This window comes from Scardinius erythrophthalmus (assembly GCF_964197995.2).
Source record: "Scardinius erythrophthalmus genome assembly, chromosome: 3".
Classification (NCBI taxonomy): domain Eukaryota; kingdom Metazoa; phylum Chordata; class Actinopteri; order Cypriniformes; family Leuciscidae; genus Scardinius; species Scardinius erythrophthalmus.
The window spans coordinates 13943832-13961557 of NC_138223.1; the positions used below are offsets into that span (position 1 = coordinate 13943832).

At 39.3% G+C, this 17726-nt stretch overlaps 1 protein-coding gene across 4 annotated transcripts in view; it reads left to right on the forward strand.

Moving 5' to 3' along the window:
• The first annotated feature begins 266 nt into the window (after positions 1–266).
• The window catches only part of fat1a (FAT atypical cadherin 1a), an 88534-nt gene continuing 71074 nt past the window's right edge, over positions 267–17726 (forward strand). For 3 of the 4 annotated variants that reach the window (XM_081360942.1, XM_081360944.1, XM_081360945.1), the window contains exons 1-2: positions 1884–1987; positions 3640–6923. In XM_081360942.1, the coding sequence (XP_081217068.1) occupies positions 3665–6923 (3259 nt within the window). In that variant the 5' untranslated portion in view covers positions 1884–1987; positions 3640–3664. Of the gene's footprint in view, positions 407–1883; positions 1988–3639; positions 6924–17726 lie in introns of those variants that run through there. The other variant, XM_081360943.1, reaches the window with a different exon arrangement.

Here is a 17726-nt window from a genome sequence, read left to right on the forward strand (position 1 = left end):
TTCAATGTCAGTGCGAAACGTCAAAGCTAAGCCTACGGTAGAGGTGAGATCACTGAATCAAATGATCGACTCCCCCGGGTGAGCAGTGACGTCACAGCGGCGGAAAGCCAGCCAGGCATCCCGGAGGATCCGCGCGCCTCCTCCACTGCCTGAGCGCACAAGCTCTGAGTGAGTATTGTAGCTATAGTCTGTGCATAGTCTCTGCACGCGTGGTTGCGTGGAATCCTGCTCACGAGGATTTCGGATGCGTGAGGAAATGTAGGGGCTACAACACCACGACCCGGATTTATTACGAGTTTTGACTGAATCTCCATGCGAAGAAATGCTCACATACTCTTTTTGGCAAAACGTCCTGGAGATCATTTAGACGCAACTTTGGAGCGGCGGCTTTTGCCCGCTGAATCTGGTGAGCCTCTTTCACAATAGCTTTTCAACTTTGCCAGATGCAACTTCTTGTTTAAAAATAAAATAAAAAATACATTAGGCTACATAAAAAGGCAAATCAGTAGCTATTACTATACTGTTACTACAACCATTAGGCTACTCGTTTATGTGTGCTACTTAACCCGCAATAAATATAATAGTTATTAACATTATGTCTTACGCTTAGTAATAAATGATCATGCAGAGGCAGTGGACACACGCAACTCGATGTAAGCATTATAAAGTGAGTTGCACAGATTGAGTATAGAGCGCACAGCCTCGTGGATCGCTCGCGCTCTGGCACAGCAGTGAGACAGCGCCATCATTCGCGAGCAACAGAGTGCATGTGCCGTGCTAGAGCCACGCTTTAGAAAGATTTTCCGTCTGTCACTGCAACTTTTCCCCAGTTTCCATATGGCATGGAACGTTGCTTTTCATTTTGAGAGTTTCTGTTTATTAAATTCACCTGTTTTAATGTCCGTATTCGTCACGATTTCAGTCGATATAGCAATACCATGGAAATTCGAATTCGATTCGAGACACCACAGCAAAGATGAACAATAACTTCTTAATTAAGCAAGCTTTTGCTTCAAGATTGCATAAGTCTATTAAAGACAAGTAGGCCTAATCAGTAAAAAAAAAAAAAAAAAAAAAAATGACAAACAGTAGGCTAGCTCAAATAAAGACAATAGAACAAAGATTAATTGTTTTAAATTGTTCCGATGATCAATTATCTGTAGGCCTATGTAAAATATATATATATATATATATATCAAATGTTAAAAGAAAATAGCTGTATAGTCCTCCTCACTATACGAATTATAGGCTATATAGTTAATATACATAATACATAATAGCGTTGCGCGTGGTTAATTTTAACGACTAGCCTATAGATATTCCATATCTGATATTTTGACACATTCGATCCTCTTTCCCCACAGTTCTGTGTGCATTAATAATTATCAAAACGAGCATAGCTTATGGTGTGCTGATAGGTCAAAAACGTTCTATTGAGAATGTTTTTCATTGAGCACGCGCGCAAAGCAGTCGCATATGTGCAGTCGCATATGTGAGTTAGAAAACGTAACTGTTGAAAACATTGACATCATTATATATTTTTAATTTGACTATCAACTAAGTAGGCTACAGGTAATGTAGGTACCTTGTGCGTGGGGCTTTTATTGTAACCAATCTCAAATACTGACATCCATGGTCAAATGATCATGACATCCAATTCCATTGCTTTGTTCCAAAAAGCGTATGACGCGGCATATTTCTTCATTAGAGACTAGGTTTAGCACATAAAATGAAACATCAAAGACTTCTCCCGTCCCACTGTGAGGGGAAAGCAACGGCCGTTTCATCTTCATGCCAATAGGAAGTAGATCCGTGCGCTGTGCAAGGAGCGCGGAGAAATACTAAGAGCACTTTGTGTGTATGTGTGGATCGGATAATTCAGTGAGCAGAGAGAGCCGCTGAGAGTGAGCGTCGGTACAATGCAGATACTTGAAACTTACAAACTTCATGAAAAGCCACCAAACAAAGGACGTTAGTACTGGAATAGGTATGTACGACTTGGGAAGTTTTACATTTGAGGGAGGACTTCTTGGACTTATTCTGGCTTTGTGCTATTTTCAGAAATGCTTCAAAGTTTCAGTCAGCTCGCGGTGTAAAGTTGCCGTTGGGAGTCCCCCACTGCTCTCCGTTGTGGAAATAGGGCAGCTTTGAAGTTGACCGTTGCTTGGCAAAGCTGTTTGAATACTCAATGTGTTCAAATGGAGTTTAATTATTAAAGATAAGCAGTCCAGGATGATCAGATAATAGTTTTCTAATGGAAACAGTTCATATACATCTGGCCAGCGCATGAAGGCACCAGTGTGGCGACGTGAAATGAATAGGAACTGTCGGACTGGGGGGGATGGGGATATTCTTTAACAACGGAGCAGAAGCCTGTCTTTTGTTACTTTGGTATTTTGTTTCCATTCCAAAGGCTAACTGCCTTACGTATTTTGAGGAGAGTTAGCCTACCACTATTTTCCTGTGAAAACATTCAAATGTTGTTTAGTGTGCTAACAGCAAAGGAATATGGTTATTTGATGTCGCTGATAAAGTTCGGTCAGATACATTTCATTTCTGAATCAAACGTCACGTTAACGGCTGTGAGTCTCTTGCTGCTGTATGCGCTCGAGGGCACCAATAGTCGCAAGGACACCTGAAAATCTCGAACAAACGCTCACGAGTGTGAAGTCCTCTGTGCTTTACACGCACGCACACACACACACACACACACAGAAAAAAAAAACGTATTTAAGTTTAAACGTTGTAGTAATGTCCGACATTTCTACATTGCTCGGTATTTCGTCGGATCTAATGTGCTAGGCAAGCCTACTTATCAGCAAATTTAACGTTAATGCAAGCAGAAACGAACGCTGCAACTTCATTTATTTATTAGAAATTTGTTAAATTGTTAGAGCATACTTTGCTGATGTGCAGCATATCAGAAAAATACATTAAACAATATTACGAATAGCCTACCTCTAACCACTATTATAATGATGCTTATTCTTACCACTTAATAGGCTACATATTATGATTAGATAAATAGCAAGCACTTCTTTATAGTGTATCAATGATGTTATGCAGATCACGGTGATGATTTTGTATCTATGCAGTTTTTCATATTCATCCACATAATTGTTTGTTTTTCTTCCTATTAACATCATTGAATGCATCTCTCTTTAAACACATTGTGTTGTTCTTAGCTGAAGAAGATATATGTTAGGAGGCAGTGAGAATAATGTGTAATTTATTCAGAAAGTAGTGGAATGTGACATTATATATATTTACACAAAAGACACTTCCATGCTCACAACAATTCATCATTTGGCCTATCTGCTGTCATGGTGTCTATGGTGAAGTTAGAAATATAGACAAATAGTCAGTGCCTGTCTCTAAGGATGCTGATGCACTAATCATATTTGTTTTAAGTGATGTGCCATAAACAACTAAAAGTTGTCTGTCAGTTTCTTATGTGCTGTGTGTAAACTATATCTGCTGCAACCCATGAATGAATAACTTCTTAATGATAATTTAAGAGGTCTTTAGATTGGAAATCTTCAGATGAAAGACCAAACCATGTGAATGTGCCTGAAATGTACTAAATCGATTAAAAGTTAAACTGTATTATCTCTTAACTTTTCTCTTTATTCTCCACAGTTTCAGTGAGGAGTGCGCTGCAAACATGCAGAATCACGTGACTTTACTGCTGGTGGTTCTGCTGCTCCTGTGCGGCTGCACTGGGAACCAAAGCCTCGACACTGCGCCCGTTCCTCTGTTTACCCAGTCTGTTTACAATGCTACCATTTATGAGAACTCTGCTGCTAAGACCTATGTGGAAAATCCTGTCAAAATGGGAATCTACATCACAGACCCTACCTGGGAAATACGGTACAAAATCGTGTCAGGAGACAACGAGAACCTGTTCAAAGCTGAGGACTATCAATTGGGAGACTTTAGTTTTTTGCGAATAAGGACCAAAGGAGGTAGCAGTGCCATTCTTAACCGGGAGGTTAGAGACCACTATATTCTCACAGTCAAAGCCATGGAAAAGAATTCAAATGCTGAGGCTCGAACCCGAGTCAGGATTCAGGTACTAGACACAAATGACCTTCGGCCACTGTTCTCCCCGACTGCTTATAGCATATCTTTACCCGAAAACACAGCTGTTCGCTCAAGCGTAGCCAAGGTGATGGCGACGGATGCAGATATCGGCACAAACGGAGAGTACTACTACAGTTTCAGAGAATGGACAGACATGTTTTCAGTCCATCCCACGAGCGGCGTAGTTACGCTAACAGGAAAGCTGGACTACTCTGAGACAAAGCAGTATGAATTAGAGATTTTAGCAGTGGACAGAGGCATGAAGCTGTATGGTAGCAGTGGATTTAGCAGCATGGCTAAGTTAATGGTACAAGTGGAGCAGGCCAACGAGCATGCACCGGTCATCACTGCTGTAACCCTAGCCCCCTCAGACACCGACAAGGATCCTACTTATGCTGTTGTGACTGTTGAAGACAATGACCAAGGTGCTAACGGTGAGATTGCATCTCTCAGTGTGGTTGCAGGCGACCCTCTTCAGCAGTTTAAAGCCATGAGGACAAGTCCAGGGAGTAAGGAATATAAAATCAAAGCAGTTAAGCAGGTTGACTGGGATAGTCAGCCCTTTGGATACAACCTAACACTGCAAGCCAAAGACAAAGGAAGTCCACCCCAATTTTCATCTGCAAAGGTCATCCATGTCATGTCTCCCCACTTCAAAGTAGGGCCTCCTAAATTCAATCAAGCTATTTACAGAGTCAATGTGAGTGAATTTGCACCACTGCACACACCTGTTGTAATGGTAACAGCTGTGCCAAAGTATCCTCAACTTAAGTATGCATTTAGACACAAATTGGATAAAAATCATTTTACCATTAATGCAGATTCTGGCTTGATCACAACAGCTGGGCCCCTTCATGCAGACTCCTTGAAAAAGTATGAATTAGAAGTTGTGACCAGCGAGAAAAAGGCAGTCACAAAAGTCATTATTGATGTGATCGACGTGAACAACAATGCCCCAGAATTCAAACAGACGTCTTACAAAGCAAGTGTTGATGAAAATATGCCCATAGGTACTAGTGTGCTAACAGTGAAAGCCGCTGATTTAGACACTGGGGAGAATGGATATGTCACTTACAGCATTGCCAATGTGAATCCCCAGCCATTTGTCATTGACTACTTCTCTGGTGTCATCAGTAGTTCAGAGATTTTGGATTATGAACTGATGCCGAGGATTTATACTTTGAAAGTGCGGGCATCAGACTGGGGTTCCCCTTTTCGACGTGAGGTGGAAACCCAGGTAACAGTCATGCTTAACAACTTAAATGACAACAAGCCACTTTTTGAGAGTGTGGATTGTGACATAACTGTGCCGAGAGACCATGGTGTTGGTGAGCAGATCACAACAGTGTCCGCTATTGATGCTGATGAGTTGCAGTTGGTGAGGTACAGAATAAAAGCTGGGAATGAATTGAATTATTTTGATATTAATCCAAACTCTGGCGTACTGTCTTTGAAGCAACCTTTGAATGAGGGCGAGGCAGCAAAAGTGTCCTATCACAGCTTGCAGATCATAGCCAGTGATGGAGAACATGAAACTCAGCCCATGTTTTTGAACATTACGGTTGTTACGGCACGTAAACCGGTCCAAGTGAAATGTGTTGATACTGGAGTTGCCAGCATGCTGGCAGAAAAGCTCCTGCAAGGAAGCAAGATCCACAGCCATATTGAACCCGAAGACAACTTCCAGGACTTTCACTCCGTGAACCGCCTTGTGCCCCAGTTTGCTGAGACTTTTCCCAGTGTGATTGAGGTCAAAGAAGACTTGCCTGTTGGGGCCAGAATTGTCCATCTTAGTGCCTCGGATTCTGACAGTGGTTTTAATGGGAAGCTGGTTTACGTTATCTCTGGGGGTGACGCTGAGAGTCGTTTCATCATTGACATGGACAGTGGATGGCTCAAAGTATATGCTTCTCTTGATAGAGAAACAAGTGATCACTATACATTGAATATTACCGTGTATGACCTTGGGATTCCCCAGAAGTCATCTTCACGTCTGCTGGATGTAAAGATCCTGGATGCTAATGACAACAGCCCACAGTTTTTACAGGACACCTACTCCGTGGATATCAGTGAGAGCACTGCGGTCGGCGCAGAGATCATTCAAGTTGAAGCAAAAGATAAAGATCTTGGGGATAATGGCGTGGTCAGATACTCTATTTTGGCAGACACAGATCAATTTGCTATTGATACGGAAACCGGGATCATTACGGTGAAAAAGCCTCTAGACCGTGAGGTGCAACCCAGTTTTGTACTCAAGATAGCAGCTCGTGACCAGGCCGCTGATGAACCTCAGCTTGTCTCAACTGTATTGCTTAAAATCACACTGGAGGATGTAAATGACAACCCTCCAAAATTTATTCCCCCGAACTATCAGGTGAGAGTACGTGAGGATCTACCCATCGGTACTGTTATAATTTGGCTGGAGGCTCACGACCCTGATGTTGGGCCGTCTAGCCAGGTTCGATACAGCCTCATTGACAATGGGGACGGAAAGTTTGAAGTAGACAAATTGAGTGGTGCCGTACGAATCATACAGAATCTGGATTACGAGAAAAAGCAAGTGTACAGTCTCACAGCAAGGGCGAAGGACAAAGGCAAGCCGATATCTTTGTCCTCAAGTTGTCACATTGAGGTGGAGGTTGTGGATGTGAACGAGAATCTGTACAGGCCATTGTTCCCATCATTTGTGGATAAGGGATTTATCAAAGAGGATGTGCCCATTGGAACATCGGTGATGAAAATCACAGCTCAGGACGAGGATAAAGAAAGAGACGGAGAAATCCGTTACTCCATTCGGGATGGGTCGGGTCTGGGGATCTTTACCATTGACGAAGAAACTGGTAAGTTATCTTCCTTTCCCTTTTATCCATTCATGACTGGGGTGGGGTGGGGTGGGGTAGCGAGGGATGTTTTGTCAGGTCATGAATTATTCAAGAAACAAATCTCCTATGCATTAAAGTAGCCAGTGATATGAACGGTGCAAATGTGAAAGGACTTGCTGTATTAAAGGTTTTTTTAGGGGTGTATAGAAGGAGGGATTCATATTATTTTGAGTGGCATCAGTTGGATACTTGCGCAGGTTGGTGGTAGCAGTTGGATGTCTTTGAGAGAGCTGATGAAGAGCATCCTGACTCTTTTCATTTTTCCACCGGAGGAGAGAGAATTGATGGCAGGAACAGATGGAGCAGCTGTCTCTTGGACCTGCTGTAGACATTCCACACTAGTTGCCGTGGTATTAAGAGGATTGCTCTCCCTCCCCGCCCCCTACTTCCGTGCACACATTTTTTTTTTTACTTGATTCTTTCTCTCTGTCTATTTTTCTTTTTAAATAAGCAAATCAAGCACCGGCTATTTCTCATTTATAGATTATTTTGTTATGTAGGCCATAGGATACTTAACGTGTATTAATGTGAGCCGATGAGTGTTAGAGAATGGTGCTTTTTGAAGCAAGCACATTTCCCTGGGCAAAAGTCAACATCTGGCCTCATTATCTTTATACAAAGACTGTATTAATACCTCTCTCAGCTGCCCTGACCACTCAAAGCACCTGTGCCAAAAGCTTAAAATAAGCAGTCTGGAATTCCAACGGTCTTTGACACTGAGCAACTAATGGCCACCCAGTAAAAATGAAGGCCTAAAATACACAAAACTTAGAGGACTCAAGATGAGTGTTTTTTTTCTTTGATTAATGGATTTGTATGCTGAGCTAAATGATTAATGTACAAATAGACCAGTGAAACATCATTATGTTTTGTGTATACATCCAATTGAAATGTGGAAATAAATGTATTTACTATATTAATAGTTGTAATTTATATCAAGGTATTTCTGTCAAGCATATCTGCCTAAAGGGCCTTTCACGCTGAGTGCGAATAAGCGACGCAAATGTATTATGCAATGACTCTTGAATGGAAACAATAGATACCTATGGAGCTATTCACACTGGACGCGATCAATCGCGGCGCGACAAAGTGAAAAAAACTTTCTTCCAGTGTGTTCCAGTTTTTTTTCTTAATTGCCCTGCATTAAAACAGGCCTTCCAATTATATTTGAGCTTCAGATCATGTACCTGGAGCCACTGATCTTGCACAAAATGGTGAGATTGGTGTAAAAGAAAAGTATTCCGGAAGAGAGAAAAGAATGGATGTTGATTTCCTGTTATTATTGGTGTCTGCAAACAGAGAAATGCATATATTCAATTTCGTCTGCTCCTGTTTATTTGAGTTCACATGGCATCACTTTTAAGCTTCCATTAGTGATATTAGTTGAAAAGTGTGCACATTTGGTTAAAGTTTACTAAATATTTATTTTTACAGAATATCATTTCAATTCATTTCCATTTCCATTACATTTCATTTTATGATAGGCCTATCTGAAGAACTTTGTGTTAGCGGTGTTTTTTTTGGGGGGTGCGTGTCAGAGAGTCGGAGAGCGCTTATTCGGTCTAGATCGAAAACGAAATTGTGATATGTTGCTTGATGTTAATTATAGCTCTAATGCACCTGTTACTTAGCTGCGAATATTGTATGGTGTAGGCCTATTTGGTCAATTCTCGCAAGGTCTCGTAAACATAATTTGTGTTTATGGTGTAGTGCTAAATTAATAAATAAATAATAATGACTATGAGCACAATAATAAGACATGCATGAGGAAAAATGCATTCTCAGTCAGCGCCATCTATCGTGCAGGCGTGAATTAGCAGAAGCTGATCAATCGTTTCGCATTTGTTGTGAAAGCATCGTTCGGTGATTCGCTTTAACGCGTTGTGCTCTGTGTGAAAGGGCCTTAAGAAAGTAGATTACCAGTATCTCTTTTAAATGCCTTTTGATAAATCTTGCTTTCTTGGGTGGTAAATTTAGCATGACAGGATGTGCTGGCATAGGTTCCCCCCCTCCCCCCACAACAAGACCATCTGTTGCCCATTGTGCCTGCCCAGTCTTATGGAGATTGGGTTTTGCTGCAGTTCCAATGGATGGAAGCTTATTTGAAGGTTTTTCCAAATTGATTTGGGTAGAGAACATAAATGATTTCTTGAGGGGTGAATCAGAAAAAAAAGTCTAGGAAGAACCTGTAATGAGTTTGTCACCATCACAGTCAACACTTCTGAACTTAAAAATACTTGCAGGGCTCAGCGATAAGGATGGCTCGCTGATCCGGGGCCAGTGTGTGAGAGTTTTGTGCCAATTAACAGAACTGTCGCTTTTACATGAAAGTTTGACATTCACTGATCTTGTAGGCCTCTTTCCTTTCTAGCAAAAAAAAACAAAAAAAAAAACATTCTTGTTTCTTGGGTGCAGAATAATCTCCATATCAAATTTCTAATCTAATAATTACCATAATGTTTCATGCTATTGAATATTATCAATTGAGAGTCCACTTAGCACCACATCTAACTAGAGACGGGGTCAGCAGGAGTCTCTGACCTTCTCCCCCACTCTCTGACCCTCAAATTGATGCTATGGCAGCCATGCAATTGTCTTTTTCAGAGTACCATTGTTAAGGATCATAGCCAGGACTGGTAGCAAAACAAGTATGCCTGAGGTAATATCAGCTCTCATGGGAATGGAAAGATTAGAAGAGGGATGGGTAGGAGGTGTTCAGATTTGAGGTCACTACATGTGGGATGAATATCATGTTTCAAGCAAGGAATCAATCTTTAAACTTAGGCCGGAGAGTAGTAATAAAGAGTCTTTTGTTGTTTTGCACTAAATGGATATTTTGAGAACATGGGGTCACCGTCGCTGGAGGCTATGGGTGCACCTTTAGTCATGTTTTATGAGAATGAACACCAAAAGAAAGACTGAGTCACATCTGGGCCAGATTTGGTGCTCTGGACTATATTTTCCATGTGTTTGTGTTGTTTACCCATTTTAATCTCTACTTCTGTAGACACCACAGGGGGCGAGGAATGTGCAAATGAAATGTTTTGTCGTTCATTTCTACCCCCAATTTTGTTCGCCTCAGCCCTGCATGTTTGACTCCAGTAGTTTCGCCTCGTAGGAATTTGAGGCTTCCATCATTTATATCCTGTCTTCCCATAAATGTATTTTTGTTTTGTCTGAGTAGAGCGAAAGCTCCTCTTAAAAAACCTCAGTTCTGAGAAACATAGTATGAATTAAACTAGTACTGACACAATGAAACTGATTTGAAACCCAATTAGTTTGCTTTAAAACAGAATGGTTACTAGAGATTGTCTTTTTTTAACCAATAACAAAGCTAGATCTGTAGCTGCAGGAGGTTCTACTGTCTGCAGAACCTCCTGCAGTGTTTACATATGTGATTCTCACAAACATGTCAAGAGCAGAGGGCTACATTGGGCCCTGGTGAGACCTCAGTTAACCAGGCTATTTCTGCGGCCAAGATGACACACACACACACACAAGCACCGATGCACGAGTCATTGAGGTATGCTGCTAAATTGATTGAAGTCACCAGAGCTTCGCAAAGAATCCAGTGCCTTTATTTAATAAACCCCCCGTGGTAAATGGGAATGAATAAAATTGGAGAGCAAACTCATGGGTCAAGGATATTTGACTCCGATATTTATAAAATGAAATGCTAAGAACAAAGTCTTAGAAATAGAAGGTTGTTGATGCATAGCTTTCTCTAGGGACACACGTCCTTGATAGACAGCATGTAGTCAACTGTCAATAATGGTTGGATAAGCAGTAGGGCTGGGTATTGACACAAATTTCACAATTCGATTCGATTTCGATTCACAAGCTTGCAATTCGATTCAATTTTGATTCTGATTCGATTCAGTATTGATTATTTTGGATATCAGGTACAATACATGGCAAATTTTCTCAAAGAAAACAAATCTCTTAACTAATGCTGTAAACTATGGGAGTCAGTTGTAGCCTACTAGGCTTCATTAGCCTACTATAATATTGAAGGTAAAAATGAACTGATTTGTATACTACAAACACTTAAATTACACTTATTTATTTTTATAATAATAAAGTTATTAATATAAAGCATTAAATATTGAAGAACATTAAAAATTATAATGTAATATGCTGCATATATTTAGCAAAATGTTACTCTCTAGAGCAGGGGTGGGCAAACTTTTTGGCTCAAGGGCCACACTGGGTTTTAAAATTTGACAGAGGGCCGGCCCAGTAGCAGATTATGAAACACGATCTCATGAAAGTGCGTATCTATACCACAAATTTTATTTCTCGTGCCATTTATACGCCAAAAATGTTTGAGGTTAATTTTTAATTAGTCATGTTAGATAATTATAGCCTATACTTTTAAAATATTGTTTATCCTTATTATTATTTAATGGGCCTAACAGTAAATTAGAAAGTGTACACTTAGAAGAGTAAAAATGACAGAAGGTTACGTTAATTCAACTTTATTAAAACTGCATATGGCAATTCATTTTCACTTCAAAAAGTCATACATTTGTGGAAAAAAAACTAAATAAACGAATATACAAATTTATTTTAAGAATAATAAAATAAAACATAAAAAGCAAAGGCAGATCAGAACATTTAATGAAAAAAAAAACGGGTTCTGTACATGGCAGACGGGAGCGTAGTCGAAAGCCGGACGATAAAGGTCGGTAAACGGAATCAGTCAGGATACATCCACAAATCCAGAGGAGCAAAGCAACTAAATAGCAGACAAATCAAAGGAAAAACTAAACAGGTGTGCAAGCGGTTACCAAACATTTTTTTTCTCTGTGAATTTCCAAAAAAGGAAAAAACATTAACGTGCAACAAGTCTATGCGCTTAAGTCGCTGTCTGTTTGGTGACGCGTCATTGCTTGTTACGTGACACACCGCAGCCACAACAGCGCTGAATGAACGATGATCTGCTTTTATGTCATTTTTCCTTTTTTACATTTGTTAGCTATGGCATGCAATATCTGATACTCCGATTGTCAAATATATGCAACGCAATATATATATTACGCAAAGTATTGCAAGAAAAAGGCTAAATGATTGCGATCTTAAGACAATTTTTTAAATACTCGACGGGCCGGATTAAACAGCCTAACGGGCCGCATGTGGCCCGCGGGCCGTAGTTTGCCCACCCCTGCTCTAGAGTTAGCCTAATTTTTCTAGATGACTAACGAGTTTATGGTCACTGGATATGGTTTTTCTGAGGTAAACGTGACGTTACATGACATTGTTTTCAAGCTGTTTTACTGACGTCTTTCCACGGTTGAAACACTGATTGAGCGATTCCATGTGACATGATACGGATTTCGATAAGTTGGACTCTATCTTTTAACACACTTTCAGATGCTCATTCATTGTTATTTCGCACTGTAACTGGTATTATTAATGCGGAAGACAAGATCATGTGTGCTCCTCGCTGCTGCTTCTCTTGATCTGAGCCTCGCCAGAGTGATCTCACGCCACAGCGCCAAAACGGTATTTATGCTTTTGAATTTCGTAAGAAAATGGACGTAATTTGTTGAAATGGAAAGGAATGAGACTTTGTTTCATATCAATAGTAACAAAGCACAAAGATTATTGCGATTTATTGGATGGGATGCATGCTACAATGTTCCATTCATTCATCAACTGAAAACAGTATGACTAATCAATTCTTGGGATTTAAGAATCAATATCGGTTCGTAAAAATGAGAATTGATTAAAATCGAGAAATCGATTATCGAAATATTTTTCTTACTAACAAATTACTGACACAGTAAAGGGTAGATTTAAATAAAGAAAAACGAAATTTAAATAAAGAAAAACGAAATTTAAATAAATAAAAAACGAAATTTAAATAAAGAAAAAATGAAATTTAAATAAAGAAAAACGAAATTTAAATAAAGAAAAACGAAATTAAGTTAAATTAAAAACAAGATAAATTTAGATTGATAATAACGGGTAAAAATCTAATACATTTTGTTTCTATTATTCTATTTTCCACAATGTCAAAGCAACGCAGCTTAACCCAAAATACAAGCTCAGGCATGCACTTCTACAAACTCCGCTGTTCTGCGCTCTAGCCAGAGAATACTCCCATTGCAGGAACACTTAGGCCAAGAAGAAGCAAATATATTTATTAAGTATAACAAGGTTGGGTTCCTTCAGCTGTCCATCCTATTAAAATGGCTAGGCTATATAAGATAATTTAAAAAAAAAGAGTATTGTATTTCACCAGATTTTATAGTGTTAAACATATTCAAGCGCGAATGAGAGCCGTTTCGCGGGGGATGCCAGATGTGCAAAAAAAAAAAGAATATTCAAATGTCAAATTTTCAAATCGAATACCAACCCACCAAACGAATATTGGAATATTCGGGTCCAGCCCTATTATCAATGTGATGGATATGCAGATGTACTTGCAGTTGTATTGGCATCCTTTCACTTTGGTGTAGAACACTTGATTATCCAATAAAAATAGTTTTAAAAAATGCATTAAAATTAGGATTAAAACGAATTAACTGGTAAAAACAACCTCTAATAGATTTGAATTGAATGGGGTGAGAATAATATCATCGGGACCTGGCCAGTAGGTTACCTACCAAAACATCCTAGCTCAGAACATAAAAATCTAGTTTAAAAATGTGTTTTATCTTGAAGTGAGAAGTCTTGCTTTACTATCTTTAATGGGATCAGTTGAAAAAAATCTTTTAAGAAGCAACTCATTAAAGCTGGTGCAAAGGAGCTTGGATTTTAAGGAGCTGTAGGCCAATGACATTGTATGCTCAGTTAGGTTTAACTTTTCATTTTAATGCCCTATATCATTTTATTGAACCATGTGTACCAGGCAGTTTTCTCACTTGTGTCCTGCGAATAGTACATTTCTGCTTTATTTTCAGCTCTGATTCAGCTCTGATGGTGTGATAAAGCAGTTTACACCTCTTGTGAAATGTAGGGGGTCGCCAACATTCTGAGACACTGAGTAGTCGCACATTTCAGATCATTAAATTTAAGAAAAATTAAATGACACTGTGCTTATCTTGATACCAATACTTCCCTCTAAGTGTATGTAATTTGTTTGTGTTACAAATTTTAATTTTCAGAAGTACCCGAATGATGTACTTTTTAACCATTAAAACAATTTGATAGCCTATACTTTTTGCTAAAGCCAACAAAGATCACAATTTGTCAACTATGTGAAAAAAAGTTGTATGTTTGATGAAAAGCTCACTACGCGCTGATGTCATGGTCACTAACTAGTTGTGTTCTAAATTACATAGGCTATTGTACTTGTTTGTTTGTTTGTTTGTTTGTTTCGGTTAAAAAAGTGTATCATTCAGGTATTTGAAGTGAACTTCTTGTTGAAATTTTCACTGTGAACAGTCTACTCACACTGTTTCTATAAAATGGCATAGAAAAGTGCATACGTTTGTGAATTAGGACGCAGCTACTCAGTCATCGAGATACAGACATACCTGCTTGAGCCAGACACCATTAGGTCAGAGAGTGGCCCATAATGCTGAGCATGCATCCATGTCTAATCCCCCTGACTCGCTGCTCAAAAATATCTGTTTTTCCCCCATTGCTGTTGCTCATGTGATTGATGATCAGAAAATGTAGACTGACTAATGATATAACAATACTTTCATAAGAAACAACATTTACAACTTCTGGTTAAGATATTTCAGAGATTGATTACTCACTAGGCAAGGCCAAAAGCTTCAAACTCTGGCTCTAAATGTGTTTTAATTTATGTACTTGGTCCTTGATTTTATTAACATATCTGTTAACATCTTTCACTTATTTTAGTCTAAATGCTGTGGCAAGAATTTTATTTGAAGACTCACAACCCTTGCCATCTTTTTAGTTTGTTTCAAAATTAATTTTTGTAGTAGCCAATGCAGCATTTTTAAAATGCTCAATCCACTATACTGGCCGACACAAAAAAGGACTCCCTATTCCCTGTTCATTTTAGCACTTTTGAAAAAGAAATATTTGGAGAAAAGTAATGCACTTCTACACGCTCATAAGTGTTGTGTCATCATTGGTCGGGAATCGTACTGCAGTGGCTAAGCCATATGTTTTTGATTTTCTAAAAAAGTAATGGTAACATTCATTGATTCTTAATCAGACTACACCGGTCATGCTGTCTGTTTTTGATTATTTCAAAAGAACTGGATCATAATTCATTGTTCTGTGACTTGTACCTTACTGGTCACGTATAATAGATTCAGTAGCGGTTTCGTGGCAAAGAAAAGTAGTACAATAAAGACTATCAGTATAGTTTGGTTCTAGAATTTTCAAAATAGTTCTTGGTTCCCAACCTCTATTAAAAGGTCTTCCCTCTTGCTTTGCAACAGGTATTGGCTGTTGTTTCTCTGACTAGTGAAATGGCACTTGTGAATTAGTTTGATGTACAAAGCACTAGTATGAGAATGTGCATGTGTTACTCTTTGTGCCGTATCCCCTATGTGCCCTTCCTGTGGGGAGAAAGGTTGGCTGATTCTTTCTGATGCCAGATAACAGAGGAATGTGCTGGTGGCTTTGTGTTCTCATGTTTGGCTACCTATCAGTTGGCCCGGGCAGGGAGAAGGGAGAAGGGGAAGGGGAAGGGGGTCATCTAAAAGAAAGGGGTCATGAGCGAGTTTTCTCTCCTATCATGATTCTCTTTGCATACCTGGCACATTTTACTCTGGCTTTCTCTTTCACTCTTGAACATTTCCCACTAAGTGTCAAAATATTGAGCCTGTTGTGTGACTACTGTTTTTTCTATGTCCATCTTGCCATATCATCATCTTTTCTCATCTCTCAGGAGTGTGACTACTACTTTTCCACTTTTTTTCTGAGGGTATATGACTGACTGACTCCGTGTAGTCTTTGCTTGAGCCGTGTTGCTGGGGCAACCAGTTTCTGGAATGCAGGATCAGGAGTTGATTGTAGGGTGCTAAATGAAAAGCACACTTTCCCTTGTTAAAGTCGACTGCTCTCTCCAACTATCAGGTCCCATTTTTGGGAACACGTTCTGATGTTAACTCTTGTTATTTCAATGTTCCCTAAATAAAAGTCAGTTGAGCGAAAGAAGATCGCCTATGCCAAGAACAAACCAGCAATTGAATGGTTTTAGACTTTTGTGCTACAGGATTGATGGTTTGACGAGTATTTCATACTCAAATTCCATATGCCCACGGTTCAGCTCTCAGCTTTACCAATTCCCAATACGGTGGGTGATGTTGTTGCACTCACTGTTTCCCTGTGATGTCACAGATTTTTATAATGAGAATCGAAGGCGAGTGACAGCAGATGTAAACACGGCACTGGTGGATGCAGAGTGTGAAACCAGAGACGCTAACCACCGACGCGAGACAAACTGTGTGATGCATCTGCTAACAAACTGTATCTGACTGTGCGTCAAAGTTAACTGGCATTTTAGAATTGCACATCCTGGGACTATGAATGTCACACCCACGGCTTTTCCACTCAGAGGTCAGAGATGAGAAATGAAGATGAATGCTTTTTATTTCACTGTTGGGCTTCTGCGCTCAACAGATAATCATAACAGCTTGCTACAAAAGCTCAACAAATCATTGCATCATGGAGTGTTTAGCGACACTACATTGTTTTTGCTCAAAACCTGTTTTTGAAAACCGCTACCTCCATTTAGATCAATTTGTTTTGTTTGTATTTTGAACAAATGGACAATAAATCATTGCATTGTCAAATTATGTGCAAAGCGTTACTCTGGCTTGATGGAATTCATTTGCTTGATATTTAAGGCAAATATAATAATAATAATAATAATAGTAATAATAACTTATTTTACAATACAATTATTTTTTAAACGTTAAACAATCAAGCTGTTTTTTTGGCGGAAACCACAGGCAGGGAGCCCTTAATGCTTTTATATTGCTGACAACAACCGTTTTTTAAGCGCGTTTCATTGCATGTTGTGTTTCCAAATGCATATTATAATCAACCAAAACTCAGAGCACATATGAGTTTGTGGGCAGCAGCATTTACTGAGAACCGAGTCGCTCTGAAACACCAGATCATAAGCTGTTTGTATTTAAAAGAACACAGTGCCATGCTTCGCTCTGAAACACAGTGCTCATATATATGTTTTTTTATTAAACAACAGTTTTTGCAAAATGATAATCGCAGTACGCACTATCACTGTTGCGATTTTATATCGATTAGCTAATCATGCCACCCTACTTGTGGTGTTAAACTTTAAAAACATCAGTAATGGTGATGTACATTGTCTTTTTTCATGTCGGCTTTGCACATTTTCAGATTTATACTGTCCTAGTAAACTCACTGCGAAACAACTAAAGTAACACTTCATTTAGACTGGTTCATTTGATTTGAACACTCTTATGCATGCAAACCGATATTACAGTGTCTGTGTTTGTTTTAGAATGTCAGTTGCGCAGCTTTGCCCCTACATAACAGTTATGTATAAATTCACGTTCGTAATGATATGTAAAGGTGTAATTAGGAGCCTAGTTAAGAGTCAAACATCTGGGGTTTGAACCAAATGACTTTTCTATTCCCTGTTTTACTGCCTCACCAGACTCCTCCCTTCAATATTTTAAACGCCTTTGATCCTCACCACACAGAAACACTCCAAGGAGCACAAGTATATAAATAGAAAAGTGAGAGGAAAAAAAGAAGTGAGGCTTTCAAAATGTCAAGACAGCACCCTGTATGAAACACACTCTCACTTCATAGTCTTATCAGCCTCCCCAAAAGAGG